Raw genomic sequence first — 26189 nt, forward strand, 5'->3', positions numbered from 1 at the left:
ATTTCAACTCACACACACACACACACACACACACACACACACCTCCGTGTTTCACACCTCGACACAAACATATTTCCATGGGAAAAAACGAGCATCTTAGGCCAGTACAGCAGCAGGAGTATGAATATTAGAGATGTCCGATAATGGCTTTTTTGCTGATATCCTGATATTGTCCCAAGTCTTCATTACCGATACCGGTATATACAGTTGTGGAATGAACACATTATTATGCCTAATTCTGTTGTGATGCCCCGCTGGATGCATTAAACAATGGGACAAGGTTTTCCAAAATAAATCAACTCAAGTTATGGAAAAAAATGCCAACATGGCACTGCCATATTTATTATTGAAGTCACAAGGTGCATTTTTTTTTTAATGCCTCAAAACAGTAGCTTGGAATTTGGGACATGCTCTCCCTGAGAGAGCATGGGGAGGTTGAGGTGGGCGGGTGGGGGGGGGCGTATATTGTACCGTCCCGGAAGAGTTAAGGGATTCTGGGTATTTGTTCTGTTGTGTTTATGTTGTGTTACGGTGCGGATGTTCTGCCGAAATGTGTTTGTCATTCTTGTTTGGTGTGGGTTCACACATATTTGTAAGTTTTAAAGTTGTTTATACGGCCACCCTCAGTGTGACCTGTATGGCTGTTGGCAAAGTATGCTTTGCATTCACTTGTGTGTGAAAATCCGTAGATATTATGTGAGTGGGCCGGCACGCAAAGGCAATGCCTTTAAGGTTTTTGGGCGCTGTGTACTTCTACCACACACATCTGCGTTTTAAAAAGTCATACATTTTAATTTTTGAAACAGATACCGATAATTTCCGATATTACATTTCAAAGCATTTATCGGCCGATATTATCGGACATTTCCAATGAATATATATAAATAGTTGATTATGTAGGTCTGACAGCAGCATTATGTGCAAGGACACTCTTCATGTTTTGCAGTTGTACTTCATTATTCATGTGTTTTATGTTCCTGATAAGACAATAAAAAGGCCAATGGGACTTTCAACAAGGGAGTAAAAGATGGCTCACCGGCTTGGGCATCTTCATCCTCCCTCTGCCTTGCTGCTTGGAGAAGAGAAAGAAGTCTGCGGGCCTTCCCGCCAGCGCCTGTGAGGAGGACAAGAGCGACACGTGAAGACGAGGAGGTCTCACAATGTCTCCACCTGGCACACCTTTTCTTAAAGGAGCCATACGTAATAATCCCATGTCAATTCATCATTAAATGGCCATGATGTGTCAAAAGGAATGAATAAATCTTGTCAAAATGTCTCCTCTTCAGTTTTGGGCGTACATGAGGCTGCTCTACTTCTTTTCAGAAGTACAATCATTGCTAGTGTTGCTTTTAGTCTTTCTTTTCTGACGGTACTGACAACAACCATGTGATTACTGTCATATTGTGCGCAGGCATGACCTACTTCTTCCTGAAAATGGCCTGATTTCTGTGTAAAATGTGTTGGTTAGAGATTTTTTTACTGACAAAACACTTGTCTATTCAGCTATTATGGTCCCAGACCTCAACCCCTAGTAAGAGGCAGTGGAAGTGTGAAGTTCCTTGGAGTAGTCCAGTCCATCCAGCTGGATCTGCCAACCTCAGTCAGAATTTTTTTTTTTGTCCTGTCCAGCTTCTCAGGCAAATCATATAGTAGGTGTAGATGTAGGTGTAGGTGTAGATGTAGGTGTAGATGTAGATGTAGGTGTAGATGCCCATATCAGCTGTTCAGATGTACTTTACAAAAGAAAAGTGTAGGAAACTTCTCTTGTTGCCTTTTTTGTATTTGACTTTATTAAATGTATTTATATTATCATTTGGACCAGAGCAGGAGGAGATAGAAAGAGGACAAAAAGGAAGACGGAGGGGGAAATTGCGGGGACAAGAAAGGAATAGAAAGAGAGACAAAAAACAACAATAACAACATCAGCAAATATGATATGTACAAATATGATGGTAAAAGTGATAGCAAAGAAGCATTTAGCAAGATAAATAATAATACAGAAATGACAATGAGCATTATTACACTACAACTGGAGCGATACAAATGCCAATAGAAATATCACTATTGATAATGAACAATACCAATAATTGACCACTATTATCAACAATACAGTTGTTGAAAAGCAACAATACATAGACATAATGATGACTAGAGATACAAAAGAAAGCAGAAAGATGAGGGGAAGAAAGAGAAGCAGACAATATTAACCTTGCAGATTGCAGACTGCCTTTTGCAATTCAGTCTGCTGAAAATGATGGAAAGCACCACTCTATGTAGTTGGAATAGCTACTTGAATATATTAAACACACTACCACCATCTTGCAGCTGAAGTGGATGGTGCGCCTCTCTATATTTGTCACGTTTCCTGTGTCAGGTAAACTAGGACAAATGGGGACATTCCTACTGCTTTTGATTAGTACTTATGTTGGCGATCGGGCTGACCTAAACTGGATAATAATGTTTGACTTGATTTTGAAACATTAGACAAAGTTTATCCTGTTAACTAGGTCAGATATAATGCTTGAATAGGACTCAAAGTGGTAAAAGAACACCTGGCTGGACGAGGAGACACTCTGCTTCCTCACACACTTTTAATCTGTGCAAAATGTTCTAAACACAGGCGGAATATATGAAATGAAACATTATGCAAATGTGTAATCCCTCCTCTGACTAATTGTCAGACATAACCTCCAAGGTACTTCCTTCCTTTCAGCCGTGCCGAGAGAAGGAGCAGAGAGTCCAAGTCCAGCGTGACCTAAATACTGGATATAGTCTACCTGGGCTGCAAATACCTGACACAAGTACTCCCGTTAATCATCTTGCCTCATTTCTCTTGCTACTTTGCTGCTGTTCTCCATCCCGCACACTCCTAAGTGATTGAGGCGAATGTCATAAATGTGTGTGTGTGTGTGTGTGTGTGTGTGTGTGTGCGCTGGTGTTTTCATTGCAATAACAGCAAGAGGTATTAGAGCACAGGTGTCAAAGTCAAGGCCCGGGGGCCAGAAGTGGGTCGCCACATCCTTGCAAATGAGCCGTGAAAGCTTGGAAATACTATGCATCAATTAAAGTACTTTCTCTTTCTTTCTCTTTCGATTTTGACAGGGAAAAAAGGACATGTACTGCATGCACTTACATATATCTTAAACATTATCTATCCGATAATGCAACAGATATTATATTATCATACATTCTAAACATTTTTGGGGTAGAAACATCCTTAGCATCCTGATTTCAAAGCAAGTTACCCATTAAATTGTACACTGTAAACATGACAATGTATTTTTTCTTTTCCAAACAGCTCGGTCTTTAGAATCCTACAGTCAGAAAAAAACTGTGGTAGCATTTTTACATTTACGGTAACACTCTGTGAAAACAGCAACAATATATTTCATGCAAAAAAGCTAACAAAAGATTGGCAGCTCAATCACTAGAATGTTACAGTAAAATAGAGTGAAACCATTTTACTGTCAACTTTATGGTCAAATTCTGCCATTTTTTTGGACCGCAAGATTTTTTTTTTTTTTTTTTACATTGCAGCTCAAATATACATTTACCATATTTCCTTGCATTGTCCCGGGGGGGCTAATTAATTTAAAACCTCTTCTCACTCCGGCACTTACCAAAGGCATGCGGTAAATTTAGGCCTGCGCTTAGATATTTGAGTGTGATGTAAGGATACCATCCTGAAAAGCACATTTAATAAAAAAAACATTATTATGGTCTTACCTTTACTTATAAATGAAGTCCATGCGCAGCTCCTTCTGATCAAAAGCATCAATAACTTGTTTATAGAAGTCTTCCTTATCTTTCTTCAGTTTTAAAAGTCTCTCTGTCTCGATGGAGATCTTCCTTTATTACCTCCTGCTTCCATTGAAAGTCCAGTTTAGAAAACGGTTTTATTTTAGATATGTAATCCTCCATGTTAAAAGTGCAAGCGAGAGGAAAAAATAAAGGATCGCTGCTCACTCTTGCTGCTTGTTGTCACTTCTTCTGCAGCCGAGTAGTCGCAAGAAGGATCACTAGCGCCCTCTACCACCAGGAGGCGGGAGTCATTTAATGACTCATATTTGACACACGCAGCTACGGTATATTAATAAAACATAGCTGCTTACTGTTCTTTTTAACATATTCAATAGCTTGGACCTTAAATCCTACTGAATAGCTCTTAATCTTCTTCCCTTTATGCGATTTCAAATGATTGAAATCAGCCTCCTCCATTTTGAAAATGATGACAGGTGAAGTGTCACTCGTGACGTGACGAGTTTGACCCGGCGGGAATTCTAGACATATGCTAATTATTTGGCGAAACGAGTTTGACTTGGCGGAAATTCTAGACATGCGCTAATAAAAATAATATTGTGCGAAACGAGTTTGACCCGCCGTTAGTCCTGAGCCGGCGGTAATGCTAAGCATGCGCTAATTATTTTGCAAAATGAGTTTGACCCGGCAGTAATCCTAGGCAGGCACATACTATATACCTGGCGGCACTTCAAGGAAATAGGATACTCATCAAACACGCAGGTAATGGTGTGACAATATCTAATCCTCATTCTTTTATTCATGTTAGAAGCTTGCGGGCCTCTGAGGGCAGACAAAACTGCAACGTGGCCTTCCATGAAAAGCAGCGTGACGCTCCCGTATTAGACAGACACAGACCCCCACTCATCTTTAAAGAATTGGGACAAGTAGGTTAGAAAAAGAAAAAGAAAAAAAATCACAAGATTCAAAAGGAAAAAGTATTACAGGAGACCACGCTTGCCATTTTATGAGAAAAATGTTGTCATTTTCCCTGCAAAAACAATGCAATTTTTCAACAACAAATGTCTTTTTTTTTCAGGGCCGATACCGATTATTAGTGATCAAGGAGGCCAATAAACGATATTTGGAGCAGATATTCACCTGGAAGTAAGTCAATTGTATTTATAAAGTGCTTTCCACAGATCAAATCTCAGGTGAAGTAAATCAACAATTCAATGAACACAACATCACAACAAGTGGATTAAAAATGGTAGTTAAAAGGTGCATTAACTAAAAGCTTCACTAAAAAGTGTTTCAACACAGTCCAGATCACTGAGGGACTGGTGCAAGTTTTTCCAGAGTCTGGGAGCTATATCCTGGGTTTAAAATGGGATCTTTAGGAGACCCTGGCCTGAACAAGTCTGGGATGTACGGAGGGTAAAAGTTATTAAACACTACAACTCCCAGGGGTTCTTTTACCCCCTGCAGTTCCCAAAAGGCAGCCAAAGGGCTGTTAGTTTAAAATGTATCACTCATCGACCGACAATTAGCCACCTTTCTGTTGTAAATGCAGCATCACATGAGTGGGGAAGACCACACGGAGGCTCAGGTTAGCGGGAAGATTGAGACGTAGGTGTAATTATCTCTGATCTGCTTAGAAATACTACTTCCTGTCTGCTCCATATTCACTGCCACTGACTTTTAGTTGAATGTTTTTACTTTGATGGCGGTTTTATTTCTGTCAAATGTTCCTGAAAAATGTAAACAATTTCCTCCAAATATTCCTACAGTGAATAACTGTGGTAAAATGACAACTTTTTTCACACAATACTAGTTTTTTGGTTAAAAAAAAAGAGAAGGAAAAATACATTTCCAGAATATTTGATCGTGTAAAATGGCAACACTTCTTTTTATGGTAAAAGTTTTCCTTTTTTTCTTAAAATATCGTTTTACAATGACAACTTTTTTCACACAATACTAGTTTTTTGGCAAAAAATAATTTTTAAATACTTTTTCCAGAAAATTTGATCGTGTGAAATGGCAACACTTTTTTTTTTTTTTAAATGGTAAAATTTCATCTTTTTTCTCAAAATATTATTGTACAATGACAACTTTTTTCACACATTACTGTATTTTTGGTAAAAACGAAAATTAAAAAAACTTTTTTCAGTATATTTGATCATGTAAAATGGCAACATTTTTCTTTTATGGTAAAATGTTGCCTTCTTTCTCAAAATATCCTTGTACAATGACAACTTTTTTCACACATTACTAGTTTTTTGGTAAAATAAAAAATAAAAAATACATTTGCAGAATATTTGATCGTGTAGAATGGCAACACTTTGTAATTTTTTTTAATGGTAAAATTGTATCTTTTTTCTCAAAATATTATTGTACAATGACAACTTTTTTCACACAATATGAGTTTTTTGGTGAAAAGAAAAATTAAAAAAACTTTTCCCAGAATATTTGATCATGTAAAATGGCAACACTTTTTTGTTTGGTGGTAAAATCTTACCTTTTTTCTCTAAATATTTATTGTACAATGGCAACTTTTTTCTCACATTACTAGTTTTTTAATCTTTTTTAAATACTTCTTTCAGAATACTTGCTCGTGTAAAATGGCAACACTTTTTTGTGGTAAGATTTTACCCTTTTTCTTTATCAAAATATTCTTTTACAATGACAACTTTTTTCTCACATTACTAGTTTTTTGTGAGCACATTTTTCTCACAAAAAAAACAACACTTTTCTTCCACAAAGACAACTTTTTTCACACAATACTATTTTTTTTGCACAAAAAAAACCCCAAAAACTAAAAAATCCAGAATATTTGATCGTGTAAAATGGCAACACTTTTTTATGGCAAAATTTTACCTTTTTTCTAAAAAAATATCCTCGTACAATGACAACTTTTTTCTCACATTACTAGTTTTTTATCAAGGAAAAATATATATATATTTTTAAATACTTCTTTCAGAATACTTGATCGTGTAAAATGGGAACACTTTTTTTTTGTGGGAAAATTTTACTCTTTTTTACCAAAATATTCTTGTATAATGACAACTTTTTTTCACATTACTAGTTTTTGGCTTAAAAAAAGGAATAGTCCACAATATTTGGTGGCGTGTCATGTTAAATTATGGAACAGGCCACAATAAAATTTACTGGCAGGTAAATGGTGGGCCACGTAAAATGATATATGGTGTATCACGTTCAAATTATGAGCAGGCCACAATAAATTTGAATGACAGGCCAAAATACAATGACATGGTGGGCCACAATAAATGATGCAGCATCTCCTGGAGGGATGAATGCGCTGGCCGCTAGTTGTCAAACATCTTGGAAGTGATGCGCCACAAGCAGCACCTGGCAACACGCCACGGAGCATCGGACCCCGGCCACGGAGCTCCGGACCCCGGCCACGGAGCTCCGGACCCCGGCCACGGAGCTGAGGAGCCCGGGCAGCCACGGAGCTCCGGACCCCGGGCAGCCACGGAGCTGAGGAGCCCGGGCAGCCACGGAGCTGAGGACCCCGGGCAGCCACGGAGGTGAGGAGCCCGGGCAGCCACGGAGGTGAGGAGCCCGGGCAGCCACGGAGGTGAGGAGCCCGGGCAGCCACGGAGGTGAGGAGCCCGGGCAGCCACGGAGGTGAGGAGCCCGGGCAGCCACGGAGCATCAGAATCCGGGCAGCCAGCGCTATGTGCGGCAACAAGTTGTAAGGAGATGACGTCCGACTCACCGACAACAACAACAACGAGAAGAAGAAGAAGAAGAAGGTGAGGATGCCTGCTCGCGTGTCCGCCGTCCCGGGCTGAAAAACATCCACCACCGCCGCGTCCTCCTCGGTGACAGTTACCGGTCAAGAAGCTCCGTGACGCCGCCGAGCCGAGCCGAGTGTGTCCCAGAGTGAGTCAACATGGCGGCCGGGTTGCTATGATGATGATGATGATGATGATGATAGTGAACTCCTCAAATAGGCGCCAAGTCAGTCCTTCTTCGCCCCGCCCCCTATGCAAAACCTCACATCCCTACTTCCGCTGTCACTCCTTATATGGACGCTCACTTCCGCTGCCACTCCTTATATGGAAGTCCACTCAGTAGCCAACAATAAAAGGTCGCATCAGCTCTCAAAGAAACATGATCATAAATGACTATTTTAGGAGTTTGTCAGCATTAAACTTTATAATTTTTTTTTACAATAAATTAATTTATTTTCTTTTTAAAGGACCATTACTAATGAAAATCAGTTGGGAAACGTATATATGTATTATTAAAATGACGAGTATATCCAAGAAGTCAATGGTAAAAATTTGTCTTTTGCAATTTATCAAGCAAATATAATAAAGTTTTCTTGAAAACATGTATGAATAAAGGAAAATGGATTTATGTATGCATATACATTTGGGTGTTTATATATACGGTGTTTATATACAGGTACTGTATATTTGAGGGACAAACGGTAGAAAATTGCTGTATATATATATATATATATATATATATATATATATATATATATATATATATATATATATATATATATATAACTGAATAAATAATAAATATAACAGGTATTACATATATACAGTATATATATATATATATGTATATATATATATATATATATATATATATACATATATACAAAACTGAATAAATATAACTGGTATAATATCTATATATATAATATAAAATTATATATGTATATATATGTATATATAATAGGTATAATATATATATATATATCGATATATATATATATATATATATATATATATATATATATGTATACATTAATTATACCTGTTATATTGATTTTGGCGTCCAAGCTGCCAGTTTTATCATTTATCATATAATCTATATATTAATTTTCTGACAGTGTAGCAATGTGAGCTACATGCTAACATTACATCTTAATATTAGGTCGTTGCTCGGCTAGCATGTTCGCTGACGAAAAAACAAAATGGTCAAACTTACAGCTTCCTTGTCAGCAACTGACTGACAGATAAGTGTTTCACATTTAAAGATGTGTAGCGAAGCCTGTTTTTTTCTTTCTTTTTTCCCTCTCGCAACCATGTCCTTGATGGAGGGCTTTCCTTCAGTCAGCTAGCACGATATGATGAACTCCAAAACGTACATCTATGGACAGTTCTCTGCCTTGTGATCGATTGATTGAATGATTGATTATTCGATTGATCATTGATGAGCTGAGTGCGCGTCATTTTGACATCCAATTGTGGGGAAACAGTGACATCAAGTGGCCATTACTTTGTGTTACAACAGTTTGCTACGTCTCCATGGCAACCAGCATTTGGATTAAAAAAAACAACAACAACAACAACAACGACATAACAAAATAAGTCATCTTGACTGATCCGGACAAAAATAACAATATGAAATTACTAAATGTAATTAAAAATATGCATGTTTTAAAACATTTTATTTTGCTATCTTTTTTTTAATTTTTTTAATAAGCCAAAGAAAATAGTTTTTGTTCACAGTTCTTCAATGGACAATCGTCAAAGGACAACAACAACAACAACAACAAATTAACACATTTTTTAAAAAATTTAAAAAGTATAATTGCAGGTTTGGTGTTTGGCCACCAGAGGGCGGCATAGGACCACATTTGCCCACGTGTCCTCTTTTCTTTGGGAGATGAAATGTAGAGAATAACTCCAGTGGACAATCACGATCATCCACGAGTGGACCAATCACACGTGGGCATTGGGGCCTTCATTCAATGGAGTGTCCAGCAACTTATTCTAGTCCAAGATCCTTTATGGCAAGAGCGCTCTGCTGTTTTTTTAAGGTCAAACACTATAGTCAAAGATCCTTTACGAAAGGAGCGCTCTACTGTTTTTAAAGAATACAAAGATCCTCTATGGCAGCAGAACTCTGCTGTTTTTAAGGCAAAACACCAGTCAAAGATCCTTTATAGCAGCATAAGTTTTTTAAGGCAAACCACTAGTCAAAGATCCTTTATGGGGGGAGTGCTCTATTGTTTTTAAAGCATGCAAAACACATCACAAATCCTTTATAGCAGCAGAAGTTTGTTTTTAAGGCAAAACATGAGTCAAAGATCCTTTATGAAAGGAGAACTGTGCTGTATTTAAAGTTAAGCTAAAGTAAAAGTACCAATGATTGTCACACAATAGGTGTGGTGAAATAAGGCAAACCACTAGTCAAAGATCCTTTATGGCAGCAGAAGTTGGTTTTAAGGCAAACCACTAGTCAAAGATCCTTTATGGCAGCAGAAGTTGTTTTTTTAAGGCAAACCACTAGTCAAAGATCCTTTATGGCAGCAGAAGTTGGTTTTTAAGGCAAACCACTAGTCAAAGATCCTTTATGGCAGCAGAAGTTGGTTTTTAAGGCAAACCACTAGTCAAAGATCCTTTATGGCGGCAGAAGTTGTTTTTTAAGGCAAACCACAAGTCAAAGATCCTTTATGGCAGCACAAGTTGGTTTTTATGGCAAACCACTAGTCAAAGATCCTTTATGGCGGCAGAAGTTGTTTTTTAAGGCAAAATATGAGTCAAAGATCCTTTATGGAGGCAGAACTCTGCTGTTTTTAAGGCAAACACAATAGTCGAAGATTATTTATGGAAGGAGTGCTCTCCTATTTTCAAAGTATGCAAAACACACGTCAAAGATCCTTTATAGCAGCAGGACTCTGCTGTTTTTAAGGCAGAACACCAGTCAAAGATCCTTTATAGCAGCATAAGTTTTTTAAGGCAAACCACTAGTCAAAGATCCTTTATGGGGGGAGTGCTCTATTGTTTTTAAAGCATGCAAAACACATCACATATCCTTTATAGCAGCAGAAGTTTGTTTTTAAGGCAAAACATGAGTCAAAGATCCTTTATGAAAGGAGAACTGTGCTGTATTTAAAGTTAAGCTAAAGTAAAAGTACCAATGATTGTCACACAATAGGTGTGGTGAAATAAGGCAAACCACTAGTCAAAGATCCTTTATGGCAGCAGAAGTTGTTTTTTTAAGGCAAACCACTAGTCAAAGATCCTTTATGGCAGCAGAAGTTGTTTTTTTAAGGCAAACCACTAGTCAAAGATCCTTTATGGCAGCAGAAGTTGTTTTTTAAGGCAAACCACTAGTCAAAGATCCTTTATGGCAGCAGAAGTTGGTTTTTAAGGCAAACCACTAGTCAAAGATCCTTTATGGCGGCAGAAGTTGGTTTTTAAGGCAAACCACAAGTCAAAGATCCTTTATGGCAGCACAAGTTGGTTTTTAAGGCAAACCACTAGTCAAAGATCCTTTATGGCGGCAGAAGTTGTTTTTTAAGGCAAAATATGAGTCAAAGATCCTTTATGGAGGCAGAACTCTGCTGTTTTTAAGGCAAACACAATAGTCGAAGATTATTTATGGAAGGAGTGCTCTCCTATTTTCAAAGTATGCAAAACACACGTCAAAGATCCTTTATAGCAGCAGGACTCTGCTGTTTTTAAGGCAGAACACCAGTCAAAGATCCTTTATAGCAGCATAAGTTTTTTAAGGCAAACCACTAGTCAAAGATCCTTTATGGGGGGAGTGCTCTATTGTTTTTAAAGCATGCAAAACACATCACATATCCTTTATAGCAGCAGAAGTTTGTTTTTAAGGCAAAACACGAGTCAAAGATCCTTTATGAAAGGAGAACTGTGCTGTTTTTAAAGTTAAACTAAAGTAAAAGTACCAATGATTGTCACACACACAATAGGTGTGGTGAAATAAGGCAAACCACTAGTCAAAGATCCTTTATGGCAGCAGAAGTTGGTTTTAAGGCAAACCACTAGTCAAAGATCCTTTATGGCGGCAGAAGTTGTTTTTTAAGGCAAACCACAAGTCAAAGATCCTTTATGGCAGCACAAGTTGGTTTTTATGGCAAACCACTAGTCAAAGATCCTTTATGGCGGCAGAAGTTGTTTTTTAAGGCAAAATATGAGTCAAAGATCCTTTATGGAGGCAGAACTCTGCTGTTTTTAAGGCAAACACAATAGTCGAAGATTATTTATGGAAGGAGTGCTCTCCTATTTTCAAAGTATGCAAAACACACGTCAAAGATCCTTTATAGCAGCAGGACTCTGCTGTTTTTAAGGCAGAACACCAGTCAAAGATCCTTTATAGCAGCATAAGTTTTTTAAGGCAAACCACTAGTCAAAGATCCTTTATGGGAGGAGTGCTCTATTGTTTTTAAAGCATGCAAAACACATCACATATCCTTTATAGCAGCAGAAGTTTGTTTTTAAGGCAAAACATGAGTCAAAGATCCTTTATGAAAGGAGAACTGTGCTGTATTTAAAGTTAAGCTAAAGTAAAAGTACCAATGATTGTCACACACACAATAGGTGTGGTGAAATAAGGCAAACCACTAGTCAAAGATCCTTTATGACAGCAGAAGTTGTTTTTTTAAGGCAAACCACTAGTCAAAGATCCTTTATGGCAGCAGAAGTTGGTTTTTAAGGCAAACCACTAGTCAAAGATCCTTTATGGCAGCAGAAGTTGGTTTTTAAGGCAAACCACTAGTCAAAGATCCTTTATGGCGGCAGAAGTTGGTTTTTAAGGCAAACCACAAGTCAAAGATCCTTTATGGCAGCACAAGTTGGTTTTTAAGGCAAACCACTAGTCAAAGATCCTTTATGGCGGCAGAAGTTGTTTTTTAAGGCAAAATATGAGTCAAAGATCCTTTATGGAGGCAGAACTCTGCTGTTTTTAAGGCAAACACAATAGTCGAAGATTATTTATGGAAGGAGTGCTCTCCTATTTTCAAAGTATGCAAAACACACGTCAAAGATCCTTTATAGCAGCAGGACTCTGCTGTTTTTAAGGCAGAACACCAGTCAAAGATCCTTTATAGCAGCATAAGTTTTTTAAGGCAAACCACTAGTCAAAGATCCTTTATGGGGGGAGTGCTCTATTGTTTTTAAAGCATGCAAAACACATCACAAATCCTTTATAGCAGCAGAAGTTTGTTTTTAAGGCAAAACACGAGTCAAAGATCCTTTATGAAAGGAGAACTGTGCTGTTTTTAAAGTTAAACTAAAGTAAAAGTACCAATGATTGTCACACACACACAATAGGTGTGGTGAAATAAGGCAAACCACTAGTCAAAGATCCTTTATGGCAGCAGAAGTTGTTTTTTAAGGCAAACCACTAGTCAAAGATCCTTTATGGCAGCAGAAGTTGGTTTTTAAGGCAAACCACTAGTCAAAGATCCTTTATGGCAGCAGAAGTTGGTTTTTAAGGCAAACCACTAGTCAAAGATCCTTTATGGCGGCAGAAGTTGGTTTTTAAGGCAAACCACTAGTCAAAGATCCTTTATGGCAGCAGAAGTTGGTTTTTAAAGCAAACCACTAGTCAAAGATCCTTTATGGCAGCAGAAGTTGGTTTTTAAGGCAAAAGATGAGTCAAAGATCCTTTATGGAGCCATAACTCTGCTGTTTTTAAGGCAAACACAATAGTCGAAGATTATTTATGGAAGGAGTGCTCCCCTGTTTTCAAAGTATGCAAAACACACGTCAAAGATCCTTTATAGCAGCAGGACTCTGCTGTTTTTAAGGCAGAACACCAGTCAAAGATCCTTTATAGCAGCATAAGTTTTTTAAGGCAAACCACTAGTCAAAGATCCTTTATGGGAGGAGTGCTCTACTGTTTTTAAAGCATGCAAAACACATCACATATCCTTTATAGCAGCAGAAGTTTGTTTTTAAGGCAAAACACGAGTCAAAGATCCTTTATGAAAGGAGAACTGTGCTGTTTTTAAAGTTAAGCTAAAGTAAAAGTACCAATGATTGTCACACACACAATAGGTGTGGTGAAATAAGGCAAACCACTAGTCAAAGATCCTTTATGGCAGCAGAAGTTGTTTTTTAAGGCAAACCACTAGTCAAAGATCCTTTATGGCAGCAGAAGTTGGTTTTTAAGGCAAACCACTAGTCAAAGATCCTTTATGGCAGCAGAAGTTGGTTTTTAAGGCAAACCACTAGTCAAAGATCCTTTATGGCGGCAGAAGTTGGTTTTTAAGGCAAACCACTAGTCAAAGATCCTTTATGGCAGCAGAAGTTGGTTTTTAAAGCAAACCACTAGTCAAAGATCCTTTATGGCGGCAGAAGTTGGTTTTTAAGGCAAAAGATGAGTCAAAGATCCTTTATGGAGGCAGAACTCTGCTGTTTTTAAGGCAAACACAATAGTCGAAGATTATTTATGGAAGGAGTGCTCTCCTATTTTCAAAGTATGCAAAACACACGTCAAAGATCCTTTATAGCAGCAGGACTCTGCTGTTTTTAAGGCAGAACACTAGTTAAAGATCCTTTATAGCAGCAGAAGTTTGTTTTTAAGGCAAGAGACTAGTCAAAGATCCTTTATGAAAGGAGAACTCTGCTGTTTTTAAGGCAAACCACTAGTCAAAGATCCTTTATAAAAGGAGTACTCTGCGGTTTTTAAAGCATTCAAAACACGTCATAGATCCTTTAATAGCAGAAGGGAGTTTGTTTTTAAAGCAAAACGCCAGTCAAAGATCCTTTATGAAAGGAGAACTGTGCTGTTTTTAAAGTTAAGTTAAAGTTAAAGTACCAATGGTTGTCACACACACACACACACACACACACACACACACACACACACACACACACACACACACACACACACACAACTTGTGGTGAAATAAGGCAAACCACTAGTCAAAGATCCTTTATGGAAGGAGTGCGCTCCTATTTTCAAAGCATGCAAAACACACGTCAAAGATCCTTTATAGCAGCAGAACTCTGCTGTTTTTAAGGCAAAAGACTAGTCAAAGATCCTTTCTAAGAGAAGACTCTCTGGCATGTCAAAGATCCTCTATGGTAAGGAGGATGAAGAAAAGAATGACATTTGCTGTTTTGGGACATTTATTGAAAGCCAGATGCTGGAACATGTTCATGTCGAAAGTCTAGTTTCCATGGCGACAGCAGCACAAAGTACAAAAATACATCATTTGATATTTCTGCCTGATAAATATGATAATTGACATACCATAATAATATTTGTCATATACAAGATCAAGTCGGTAACCATGGGGACCGAGGCTAATAAATACTACAAAGTCTGCCATCTGGTACAAAATAAAAGCTGGATAAAAAAAATGAATAAAAGCGGAATGTTTGTGTGCTAAAAGAGAAGCTTTTATTTTGGCGGCAACTTCCGGGAATGTTTTGTGCTGCTCTTTCGGGATTGGTCCTTCCTGTCGGCAGCTTCCCAGAGTCTCTCGCGCTCTTATTTTGGCGGTCCGTGCTGGCAAATGGCAGCGAGGACGCAGGGAGCGCGTGCGTACCTTTAAGGACCTCCCACTGAGCGCCACTTCCTGCTCAGACGTACGACTCTTCGGCGAAGAAGAGCTGCTCCAAGTCGTCCAATGGCGGCCGAGTCTGCCACTCCCTCTTGGCCCGCGTGACGGCCAGCGCCACCTCCTGGCCGCCCGCCGCGTCCGAGGAGAAGTAGTCCCGCACGGCGCGGTCGGCGGAGGGCGACAGGCAAAAGCGAGGCTCCACGCCGTCTGGGGGCGGAGCTTTGCGGGAACGAGGTCTGTCCAGGGTGGCGCAGGGCTGGCGGGCGTCCATTTTGGCGGGCTCGGACGCACGGCGTGGAAGCGTCTTGCTCAGTGGGCGCGCCTCCGTGGGCGGAGCCAGAGAGTGGGACTTGCGGCGCTTGAGGACCAACGTGGTGGCGTTTTGTCCGTAGAAGACCCCCGTCGGGGGCTGGGCGGCGTCGCCCGCCGCAAGGGGCGTGGCCTGGTCCTGAAGGAGTCTGAGCTCTCGGACCGTCAGAGTTTTCTCCGCCCCCCTGAAGAACGGCGTGGCGTGCCGCAGCTGCAGCAGCGCCTGCTGGTACGACGGCGGGCTGCCGGAGCGCTCGTGGGCGTGTCCATTGGCGGGCTGCTTCAGGGACAGGCGGCGGTCCTTCTTGAGCCAGGTGTTGGGGTGGGCGCCGTGGGAGGATGGAGTGGGCGGGGCCTCCCTCTGCGGCGGGGAGCACCCGGGCGACCTTTGGGTGGGGACGGCGTAGTCGGTGGAGTACTGCGAGAAGGCGGAGTCCAGGGAGCTTAAGGAGGAGCCGGTGGGGGAGGTTGCCGACGACGACAGACTGGAGCAGCTGGCGTGCAGTCGCAGAGGAGGCGGGGCCGCATGTTTGCTTTTCCTCCGCCCGCTACACACCACTTTAGCTCCGCCCTTTCTGTCTCTTTCCACGTTCAACTTCAGTCCCTTTAGACTTTTCTCCAGGAGCTCCTCCTCTTCCTCCTCCTCCTCCTCCTCCTCCTCCCCGTCTATGGCGGCGTCGTAGCTCGCCTTTCGTAGCGGCGCCTCCGCACGGATAACCGCCATGGTGGGCGGAGCCCCGGCCAGGGCCGGCTCCGAGCTCCGGCGGGACCTCCTCCCGGCGTCCTGCGACGACAACGCCCCGTTGGCGTGGCGAGAGCGCGGCTGGCGGACGGCGGGATTGAAGCGGCGCGGCCTGGCCGGCGGGGAGAACTCCGGGGGCACGTCGCCCTCGCCGTCGCTCAGCGTGATGACGGAGTCACGGCTGCGGCTGTCGGGCGTGTCGCGGAGGGGAAGCTGCTCCCGGCACGGCGACTCGGGGTCGTCGTTCAGCTCGTTCTCCAGGCTGTCGTAGGACGAGTCGTTGGTCTGGAAGGACGACACGTCTGCCGGCACAAACACACCACCACCTCAACACACCTCTACCTTCTCCCCAGGAGGCCCCGCCCCCCTCCCACCACCTCAACACACCTCTACCTTCTCCCCAGGAGGCCCCGCCCCCCTCCCACCACCTCAACACACCTCTACCTTCTCCCCAGGAGGCCCCGCCCCCCTCCCACCACCTCAACACACCTCTACCTTCTCCCCAGGAGGCCCCGCCCCCCTCCCACCACCTCAACACACCTCTACCTTCTCCCCAGGAGGCCCCGCCCCCCTCCCGCCACCTCAACACACCTCTACCTTCTCCCCAGGAGGCCCCGCCCCCCTCCCACCACCTCTACCTTCTCCCCAGGAGGCCCCGCCCCCCTCCCACCACCTCAACCCACCTCTACCTTCTCCCCAGGAGGCCCCGCCCCCCTCCCACCACCTCTACCTTCTCCCCAGGAGGCCCCGCCCCCCTCCCGCCACCTCAACACACCTCTACCTTCTCCCCAGGAGGCCCCGCCCCCCTCCCCGCCCGAACGTCGCCCTCGTAACCACAACGACAACGCGGGGGGTCGGCGTTCAATCGGCGACAAAACTTTTACTTTGCAAGGTAGATAACATTATTAACTCTTAACTCCTGATTTTTAAGATTAAACAGAAAAACTTAGCATAGAAACGTTAGCATGCTAATACAAGAGACGTTAGCATACTTCTAAGATGGCGCTATGTGTCAAAAATCCTGGTTTTCATGTTTAAACATACATTTGCCAAAAAGCTAGCAAAATGTTAGCATGCTAACGTTAGCATGGTGATATAAACGACGTTACCATACTTCCGAGAGGGTGAAAAGTATCGAAAATCATGATTTTAGTATTAAACATACAATAGCTAAAAAGCTTAGCGTAAAAATGTTAGCATGCTAATATAAGAGATGTTTGCGTACTTTTAAGATAGCGACAAGTGTCACAAATCCTGGTTTCAGGTTTAAACATACAAAATTTGCCTATAAGCTAGCAAAATAATAGCATGCTAACGTTAGCATGGTAATATAAACGACATTAACATACTTCCGAAATGGTGAAAAGTATCGAAAATCATGATTTTTAGGATTAAACATACAATAGCTAAAAAGCTAGCGTAAAAATGTTTGCATGCTAATATAAAAGATGTTTGCGTACTTCTAAGATAGCGCCAAGTGTCAAAAATCCTGGTTGTCATGTTTAAACATACAAAATTTGCCAACAAGCTAGCAAAATGTTAGCATGGTAATGTTAGCATGGTAAAATAAACGACATTAACATACTTCCAAAATGGTGAAAAGTATCGAAAATCATGATTTTTAGGATTGAACATACAATAGCTAAAAAGCTAGCGTAAAAATGTTTGCATGCTAATATAAGAGATGTTTGCGTACTTCTAAGATAGCGCCAAGTGTCATAAATCCTGGTTTTCAGGTTTGAACACACAAAATTAGCTAAAAAGCTAGCAAAAACTTTAGCATGCTAATATAACTGACGTTAATATGTTTCCGAGATGGCGCCAAGTATCAAAAATCATGATTTTTAGGATTAAACATACGTTAGCTAAAAAGCTAGCAAAGAAACGTTAGCATGCGACTATAAATGTGAACATACTTCTGAAATGGTGAATAGTATCAAAAATCATGCTTTTCAGGTTCAAACATACAATATTAGTTAAAAAGCTAGCATAGAAACGTTAGCATGCTAATATACGAGATGTTTGCGTACTTCTAAGATTGTGCCAAGTGTCAAAAACCCATTTTTTTCCGGTTTAAACATACAAAAATAGCTAAAAAGCTAGAAAAAACGTTAGCATGCTAATATGAAAGACTTTAACATACTCCCGAGATGGCGCCAAGTGTCAAAAATCATGACTTTTAAGAGTAAAAATACAAAGTTGGCTAAACAGTTAGCGTGCTAACTCACCGGAGCCGTGCTCGCTGCTGCCGCCCTTCTGGCTGGAGGCCGCAAACAAGGAGGTGACGTCGTCACCCAACACCGCCGTGCAGTTCTCGATGAGGAAGCAGACCAGCTCGCACACCTATGGGGGCGGGGTTTGGGACATGGGCAGTTGCTCGCAAACATTAGCAGTTAGCAAATTGAATCCATCAAAACCTGTGCTTTTTAGGTAAAAACATATCAAATGAGCTAAAAAGCCGGCATAACAAGTTAGCATGCTAATAAAGGAGACGTTAGCATACTTCTCAGATAGCATCAAGTGTCAAAAATCATGGTTTTTAGGATTAAACATACACAATTAGCTAAAAAGCTAGAAAAAAAAATGTTAGCATGCTAACATTAGCATGCTAAAATAGGTGACGTTAGCATACTTCTAAGATTGCGCCAAGTGTAAAAAAAATCATGGTTTTCAGGTTTAAACATGCAATATTAGCTACAAAGCTAGCATCAAAATGTTAGCATGCTAACATAAGAAACGTTAGCATACCTCTAAGATATCTCACATGATATCACACACAAGTAAACACACTGCAGGACTGCTTGTATCGCACATAATATCACACCCAAGTAAATACGCTGCAGAACTGCTTGTATCGCACATGATATCACACACACAATTAGACACGCTGTAGGACTGCTTGTATCACAAATGATATCACACACAATTAAATACGCTGCAGGACTGCTTGTATCACACATGATATCACACACAATTAGATATGCTGCAGGACTGCTTGTATCACACATGATATCACACACAATTAGATACGCTGCAGGACTGCTTGTATCGCACATGATATCACACACAATTAGATACGCTGCAGGACTGCTTGTATCGCACATGATATCACACACACAATTAGACACGCTGCAGGACTGCTTGTATCGCACATGATATCACACACACAATTAGACACGCTGCAGGACTGCTTGTATCGCACATGATATCATACACACAATTAGACACGCTGCAGGACTGATAATATCGCACATGGTATCACACACAAACACGCTGCAGGACTGCTTGTATCGCACATGACATCCCACACAAGTAAACACACTGCAACACTGATTATATTGCACATGATATCCCACACAAGTAAACAGGCTGCAGTACTGCTTGTATCGCACATGATATCGCATAAGTCACATGTGAGCATGTATCATGTGGACTAGTGTCTGTGCTGATATCAAGGGTCAGATGGGTATGGTCCTACTATATTTACAATCTTTGACCTGTGGTATCGCACTGCAGCAGGTATCGGACCACATTCATGTAGGTCAAAGGTGTCATTTGGCTGCCGAGTGGGAGAAATTGCAAGCCAGGTTGTGCACATGACGCCTTCAGGGCCAGCCTCAGTGTAGGAAATGTGAGCATCAATGAGCTCACCTTCTTGGTGCCCTCCCCCTCCATGTGGGGGGTGGGGCCCCAAAGCATGCTGGGAGCGATGCAGACGGACAGGTTGAAGGCGTTCATCTGGTTGTCGCGGGCGTTGCCTTGGATACGGTGCAGCACCGCCATCACGTGGCGCAGCAGCAGCAGGTTCTCCTCGGGCAGGAGGCGGAGCAACCTGGGAGGTGGGAGGAGCCACAATAATACTCAGATGGCGTGTGCTAACGTTAGCATGCTCACAAAATTGAAAAAATAAAGTTAGCATGCAAACAGTTAGCATTTGTCAAGTACAACGTTATATGACTGAGGTGTACAGCGGCAAGATTGGCAAAAAAAAGTTTGCATGCTAACAGTTAGCATTTGTCAAATACAACATTACATGATTGAGGTGGACAGCGGCAAAAATGGCAAAAAAAAGTTAGCATGCAAACAGTTAGCATTTGTTAGTGGCAAAATTTGCAGAAAAAGTTTGGATGCTAACAGTTAGCATTTGTCAAGTACAACGTTATATGACTGAGGTGCACAGCGGCAAGATTGGCAAAAAAAAGTTTGCATGCTAACAGTTAGCATTTGTCAAATACAACATTACATGATTGAGGTGGACAGCGGTAAAAATGGCAAAAAAAAGTTAGCATGCAAACAGTTAGCATTTGTTAGCGGCAAAATTTGCAGAAAAAGTTTGGATGCTAACAGTTAGCATTTGTCAAGTACAACGTTATATGACTAAGGTGTACAGCGGCAAAATTTGCACACAAAAAAGTTTGCATGCTAACAGTTAGCATTTGTCAAGTACGTTACATGATTGCGATTTACAGCCGCAAAATTGGCAAAAAAAAGTTTGCATGCTGACAGTTAGCATTTGTCAAATACAACATTACATGATTGAGGTGGACAGCGGCAAAAATGGCAAAAAAAGTTAGCATGCAAACAGTTAGCATTTGTCGAGTACAACGTTACATGATTGAGCTGTACAGCGGCAAAACTGGCCCAAAAAAGTTTGCATGCTAACAATTAGCATTTGTCAAGTACAACTTTACATGATTGAGATGTACAGCGTCAAAATTTGCAAATAAAAAGTTTGCGTGCTAACAGTTAGCATTTGTCAAGTACAAAGTTATATGACTGAGGGGTACAGCGGTAAAAATTGGCACATAAAAAAGATTGCATTTTAACAGTTAGCATTTGTCAAATACAAAATTATATGACTGAGGTGTACAGCGGCAAAATTTGCACAAAAAAAAAAAGAGTTTGCATGCTAACAGTTAGCATTTGTCAAGTATGTTACATGATTGCGATATACAGCGGGAAAATTGGCTAAAAAAAGTTTGCATGCTAACAGTTACCATTTGTCAAATACAACATTACATGATTGAGGTGAACAGGGGCAAAAATGGCAAAAAAAAGTTAGCAAGCAAACAGTTAGCATTTGTCAAGTACAACGTTACATGATTGAGATATACAGCAACAAAATTGGGAAGAAAAACGTTTGCATGCTAATAGTTAGCATTTGTCAAGTACAAAGTTATATGACTGAGGTGTACAGCGGCAAAATTAGCAAAAAAAGTTTGCATGCTAACAGTTAGCATTTGTCAAGTACAACGTTACATGATTGAGATATACAGCGTCAAAATTTGCAAATAAAAAGTTTGCGTGCTAACAGTTAGCATTTGTCAAGTACAAAGTTATGACTGAGGTGTACAGCAGTAAAATTGGCAAAAATAAAATCAAGTTAACACATTAATGTTAGCCTGCTAAAAGTAACATTTGTCAAGTACCAAGTTATATGATTGTGATATACAGTGGAAAAACTGGCAAAAAAAGTTTGCATGCTAACAGTTAGCATTTGTCAAGCACAAAGTTATATGACTCCGATGTGCAGTGGAAAATGTTTCTAAATAAGTTAGCACATTGTTAGCATGCTAACAGTTATTATATGACTGAAGTATACGCCAAAAGCATTTGCAAAAAAAGTTTGCATGCTCATGTCAGCCTGCTAACATATGGCATGTACCAAGTACAAAGTTATTTGACTCTTTGGTAAACGGTTGAAAAATTAGCAACAAAAAAAGTTAGCATGCTGTTAACAAATAGCATATGTCATGTACCAAGTTATATGGCTCCGAGGTGTACGATGGCAAAATCGCCAACACAATTTAGCACTTTAATGTTAGCATGTTAACTGGGAGCATGTTAATGTTAGCACACTAACAGTTGGCATATGCCAAGTACCAAGTTATCTGACTCTGGGGTAAAAAGTTGCAAAATGATCCCAAAGAAAAGTTAGCATGTGTCATGTACCAAGTTATGACTCTGAGGTGTACCATGGCAAAATTGCCAAGAAAAGTTAGCAGGTTAATGTGAGCATGCTAACATTAGAATGTTAGCACATGTCATGGTTATATGACTGTTATATGACTCCGAGGTGTGGGGCAGCAACATTGGCTGAAAAGGTAAGCATGCTAACGTTAGCACACTAACAGTTGGCATATGTCAAGTACCAAGTTATCGGACTCTGGGTTGTACCATGGCAAAACGTTAGCAGGTTAATGTGAGCATGCTAACATTAGCACTAGGTCTATCGTATTACCGTTGCGATGTGTGGGTTCATTTATTATTTGTGTAAGACCACAGCTATCAATTATAGTCTGGAGCACCACGCACGGTGGGTCCGATGGGGTATTCATATGGATATTAAAGTCCCCTATTATAATTATATTATCGGCGTGCGTCACTAGATCAGCAACAAACTCTGAGAATTCATTGATAAAGTCCGAATAGGGCCCTGGGGGGGCGGTAGATAACAGCCAGGTATAGAGGCAGCGGTGTGACAGACCTCATAGTAAGCACCTCAAACGATTTATATTTATTATTTAGGTTAGGACTAAGGATAAAGTTTTCGTTGTATATCAGTACGACCCCTTTTAAGGGGACGGGCAATATGCGCATTCGTATAGTTAGGAGGGGATGCCTCATTTTGTGCAAAAAAGTCGTCTGGTTTAACCCAGGTTTCGTTGAGATCGATGACGTTAAGATTGCATATGTCAAGTACTAACAAGTTTTCTGACTCTGGGGTAAACGGTTGAAAAATGATCCCCAAAAAAGTTAGCAGGTTAATGTGAGCATGCTAACATTAGCACTAGGTCTATCGTATTACCGTTGCGATGTGTGGGTTCATTTATTATTTGTGTAAGACCACAGCTATCAATTATAGTCTGGAGCACCACGCACGGTGGGTCCGATGGGGTATTCATATGGATATTAAAGTCACCCATTATAATTATATTATCGGCGTGCGTCACTAGATCAGCAACGAACTCTGAGAATTCATTGATAAAGTCCGAATAGGGCCCTGGGGGGGCGGTAGATAACAGCCAGGTGTAGAGGCAGCAGTGTGACAGACCTCGTAGTAAGCACCTCAAACGATTTATATTTATTATTTAGGTTAGGACTAAGGATAAAGTTTTCGTTGTATATCAGTACGACCCCTTTTAAGGGGACGGGCAATATGCGCATTCTTATAGTTAGGAGGAAATGCCTCATTTTGTGCAAAAAAGTCGTCTGGTTTAAGCCAGGTTTCGCTGAGATCGATGATGTTAAGATTGCATATGTCAAGTACTACCAAGTTTTCTGACTCCGGGGTAAACGGTTGCAAAATGATCCCCAAAAAAGTTAGCAGGTTAATGGGAGCATCCTAACATTAGCATGCTAACGCTAGCACATGTCATGGTTACATGACACTGATGTGTATGCCAGCAAGATTGGCTAAAAGAGTTAGCATGCTAGGTGTAGCAGGTTGGCTGGCGTGCTAAGGATGCTACCTGTGTATTTGGCGGGTGATGTGGTCACTCCCCTCCAGGTCCATGACGGCCGTCCAGCGCTCACAGAGCTCGCCACACAGCAGGCTGCCCGGGATGCTCCGCAGGAAGTCCTGCGTCCAGAAACAAGACGTTTCCCCCGTGTGCTCCTTTCCAAAATAAAAGCCTCCCGGCGGTCACCTTCAGCACGGCGGCCACCACAAAGACGGACTGGCGGGCGATCTCGGGGTCGTCCGTCCCCGCGTCCAGTCGGTCGCGCAGCTCCCGGCAGGCTTTGGCCCCCGCCGAGCGCCTGAAGACGCCCTTGGTGTAGGGGCCCTCGGCTTCGAGGAAGACCAGCATGTCCTGGTGGGCAACAAGGGGGGGGGGGAGCGCGGCGTTAGGAGGCGAGGAGGACCCTCGAGGGCCGCCGAGTGACCAGACGCTCACCATGACCGGCTTGGGCAGCCCGCTGTCCGCCGAGCAGATGGAGCTGAGCGCTCGCCCGAAGAGGCGCCCCGAGGTGGGCGAGGGTGAGGGCGAGGTGGGGCTGAGGGGGGTCAGGGGGGCCAGGGCGTCCAGCTGGGTGCTGGAGCCTTTCCAGAAGGGCCAGTTGATTAGGGACCTTTTCCTCTTGGACGACATGGGCTGAGCAGCGTCTGCATGCAGGAAGACAACCATCACTTCACCTGACACATGAAACGTGACAAGTTTACAGCATACTACTGTCAATGGAACAGCAGTACTGCTTTTTTTTTTACAGTTGCCAGAATGTTACTGTACATTATTACTGCTGTTTTACGGTAAAAATCTACCAACTAAGACTTTTTTTTTTGCTGTAAATGACAAAAAGGTACCACAGTTTTTGGAATCTCAGTTGTCAGGATTTTATCATCAAAAACTGTAAAAAACACAATTTAACCAAATATCAAATGTCATTCGTACAATTTGATGGATAACTCAGGACTCTGCTACTACCGCTTGTGTTTGCTGCCAAAGGTGCTTCAACAAAGGACGTTACGAGTCTGTAACCGGACGCTACGAGTCTGTAACCGGACATTGCCAGTCTGTAGCTGGATGTTACTAGTCTGTAACCAGACGTCATGAGTTCGTGACCAGACGTTATGAGTCTGTAACTGGATGTTATGAGTCTGTAACTGGATGTTACTAGTCTGTAACCGGACGTCATGAGTTCGTGACCAGACGTTATGAGTCTGTAACTGGATGTTATGAGTCTGTAACTGGATGTTACTAGTCTGTAACCGGACATTGCTAGTCTCTAACCAGACATCGCTAGTCTGTAACTGGATGTTACTAGTCTCTAATCATACATTGTTAGTCTGTAACTGGATGTTGCTAGTCTGTAACCGGACATTGGTAGTCTGTAACTGGATGTTACGAGTCTGTGACCAGACGTTCTGAGTCTGTAACTGGACATTATGAATCTGTAACTGGACATTGCTAGTCTGTAACTGGACTTTACTAGTCTGTAATTGGATGTTACTAGTCTGTAACTGGATGTTTGTAGTCTGTAGCTGGATGTTACTAGTCTGTAACGGGACATTGGTAGTATGTAACTGGATGCTACTAGTCTGTAACTGGACATTGCTAGTCTGTAACCGGACTTTACTAGTCTGTAACGGGACATTGGTAGTCTGTAACTGGATGTTACTAGTGTATAATGGGACATTGCTAGTCTGTAACCGGACTTTACTAGTCTGTAACTGGATGTTACTAGTCTGTAACTGGATGTTTGTAGTCTGTAGCTGGATATTACTAGTCTGTAACGGGACATTGGTAGTATGTAACTGGATGCTACTAGTCTGTAACTGGACATTGCTAGTCTGTAACGGGACATTGGTAGTCTGTAACTGGATGTTACTAGTGTGTAACGGGACATTGGTAGTCTGTAACTGGATGTTACTAATCTGTACCCGAACATTGCTAGTCTGTAACCGGACTTTACTAGTCTGTAACTGGATGTTACTAGTCTGTAACTGGATGTTTGTAGTCTGTAGCTGGATATTACTAGTCTGTAACGGGACATTGGTAGTATGTAACTGGATGCTACTAGTCTGTAACTTGACATTGCTAGTCTGTAACGGGACATTGGTAGTCTGTAACTGGATGTTACTAGTGTGTAACGGGACATTGGTAGTCTGTAACTGGATGTTACTAATCTGTACCCGAACATTGCTAGTCTGTAACCGGACTTTACTAGTCTGTAACTGGATGTTACTAGTCTGTAACTGGATGTTTGTAGTCTGTAGCTGGATATTACTAGTCTGTAACGGGACATTGGTAGTATGTAACTGGATGCTACTAGTCTGTAACGGGACATTGCTAGTCTGTAACCGGACTTTACTAGTCTGTAACGGGACATCGGTAGTCTGTAACTGAATGGGTGGTAGCGGCAAGATGTTAAGTGGTAGGAGTCCCACAGCACGTTGTTCCTGCCCAGGGTCTAGGAGTGCATTCTTGCAACATTCCTATCATCTCAGGCTAATTGTCCTCAGACCAGTTCTCGGTCGAAAAGCGGACTTTTTTTCTTCTTCTGGAAGCTTCTGGCTGTGAGGCAACATGTTGCACACCACCAGCAAATATGGCCGTCTCCAAAATCTTCTTATTTGTTTAC

General features: G+C 41.6%; 2 protein-coding genes across 3 annotated transcripts in view; both read right to left on the minus strand.

The window, feature by feature from the left end:
- Positions 1 to 7697, minus strand: part of LOC133564116 (radixin-like) — a 33427-nt gene extending 25730 nt beyond the window's left edge. The window contains exons 1-2 of one of the 2 annotated variants that reach the window (XM_061918242.1): positions 7481 to 7697; positions 1037 to 1114 (exon numbers count right to left, since the gene is read on the minus strand). In XM_061918242.1, the coding sequence (XP_061774226.1) occupies positions 1037 to 1054 (18 nt within the window). In that variant the 5' untranslated portion in view covers positions 1055 to 1114; positions 7481 to 7697. The remainder of the gene's footprint in view (positions 1 to 1036; positions 1115 to 7480) is intronic. The other variant, XM_061918241.1, reaches the window with a different exon arrangement.
- A 6903-nt stretch (positions 7698 to 14600) lies between these two features.
- LOC133564118 (rho GTPase-activating protein 20-like) overlaps positions 14601 to 26189 on the minus strand; it is a 46302-nt gene continuing 34713 nt past the window's right edge. The window contains exons 10-15 of the mRNA XM_061918244.1: positions 24005 to 24213; positions 23756 to 23920; positions 23579 to 23688; positions 19758 to 19938; positions 18335 to 18449; positions 14601 to 16408 (exon numbers count right to left, since the gene is read on the minus strand). Of these exons, the coding sequence (XP_061774228.1) occupies positions 15075 to 16408; positions 18335 to 18449; positions 19758 to 19938; positions 23579 to 23688; positions 23756 to 23920; positions 24005 to 24213 (2114 nt within the window). The 3' untranslated portion in view covers positions 14601 to 15074. The remainder of the gene's footprint in view (positions 16409 to 18334; positions 18450 to 19757; positions 19939 to 23578; positions 23689 to 23755; positions 23921 to 24004; positions 24214 to 26189) is intronic.

Source organism: Nerophis ophidion, linkage group LG13 (assembly GCF_033978795.1).
Source record: "Nerophis ophidion isolate RoL-2023_Sa linkage group LG13, RoL_Noph_v1.0, whole genome shotgun sequence".
NCBI lineage: Eukaryota > Metazoa > Chordata > Actinopteri > Syngnathiformes > Syngnathidae > Nerophis > Nerophis ophidion.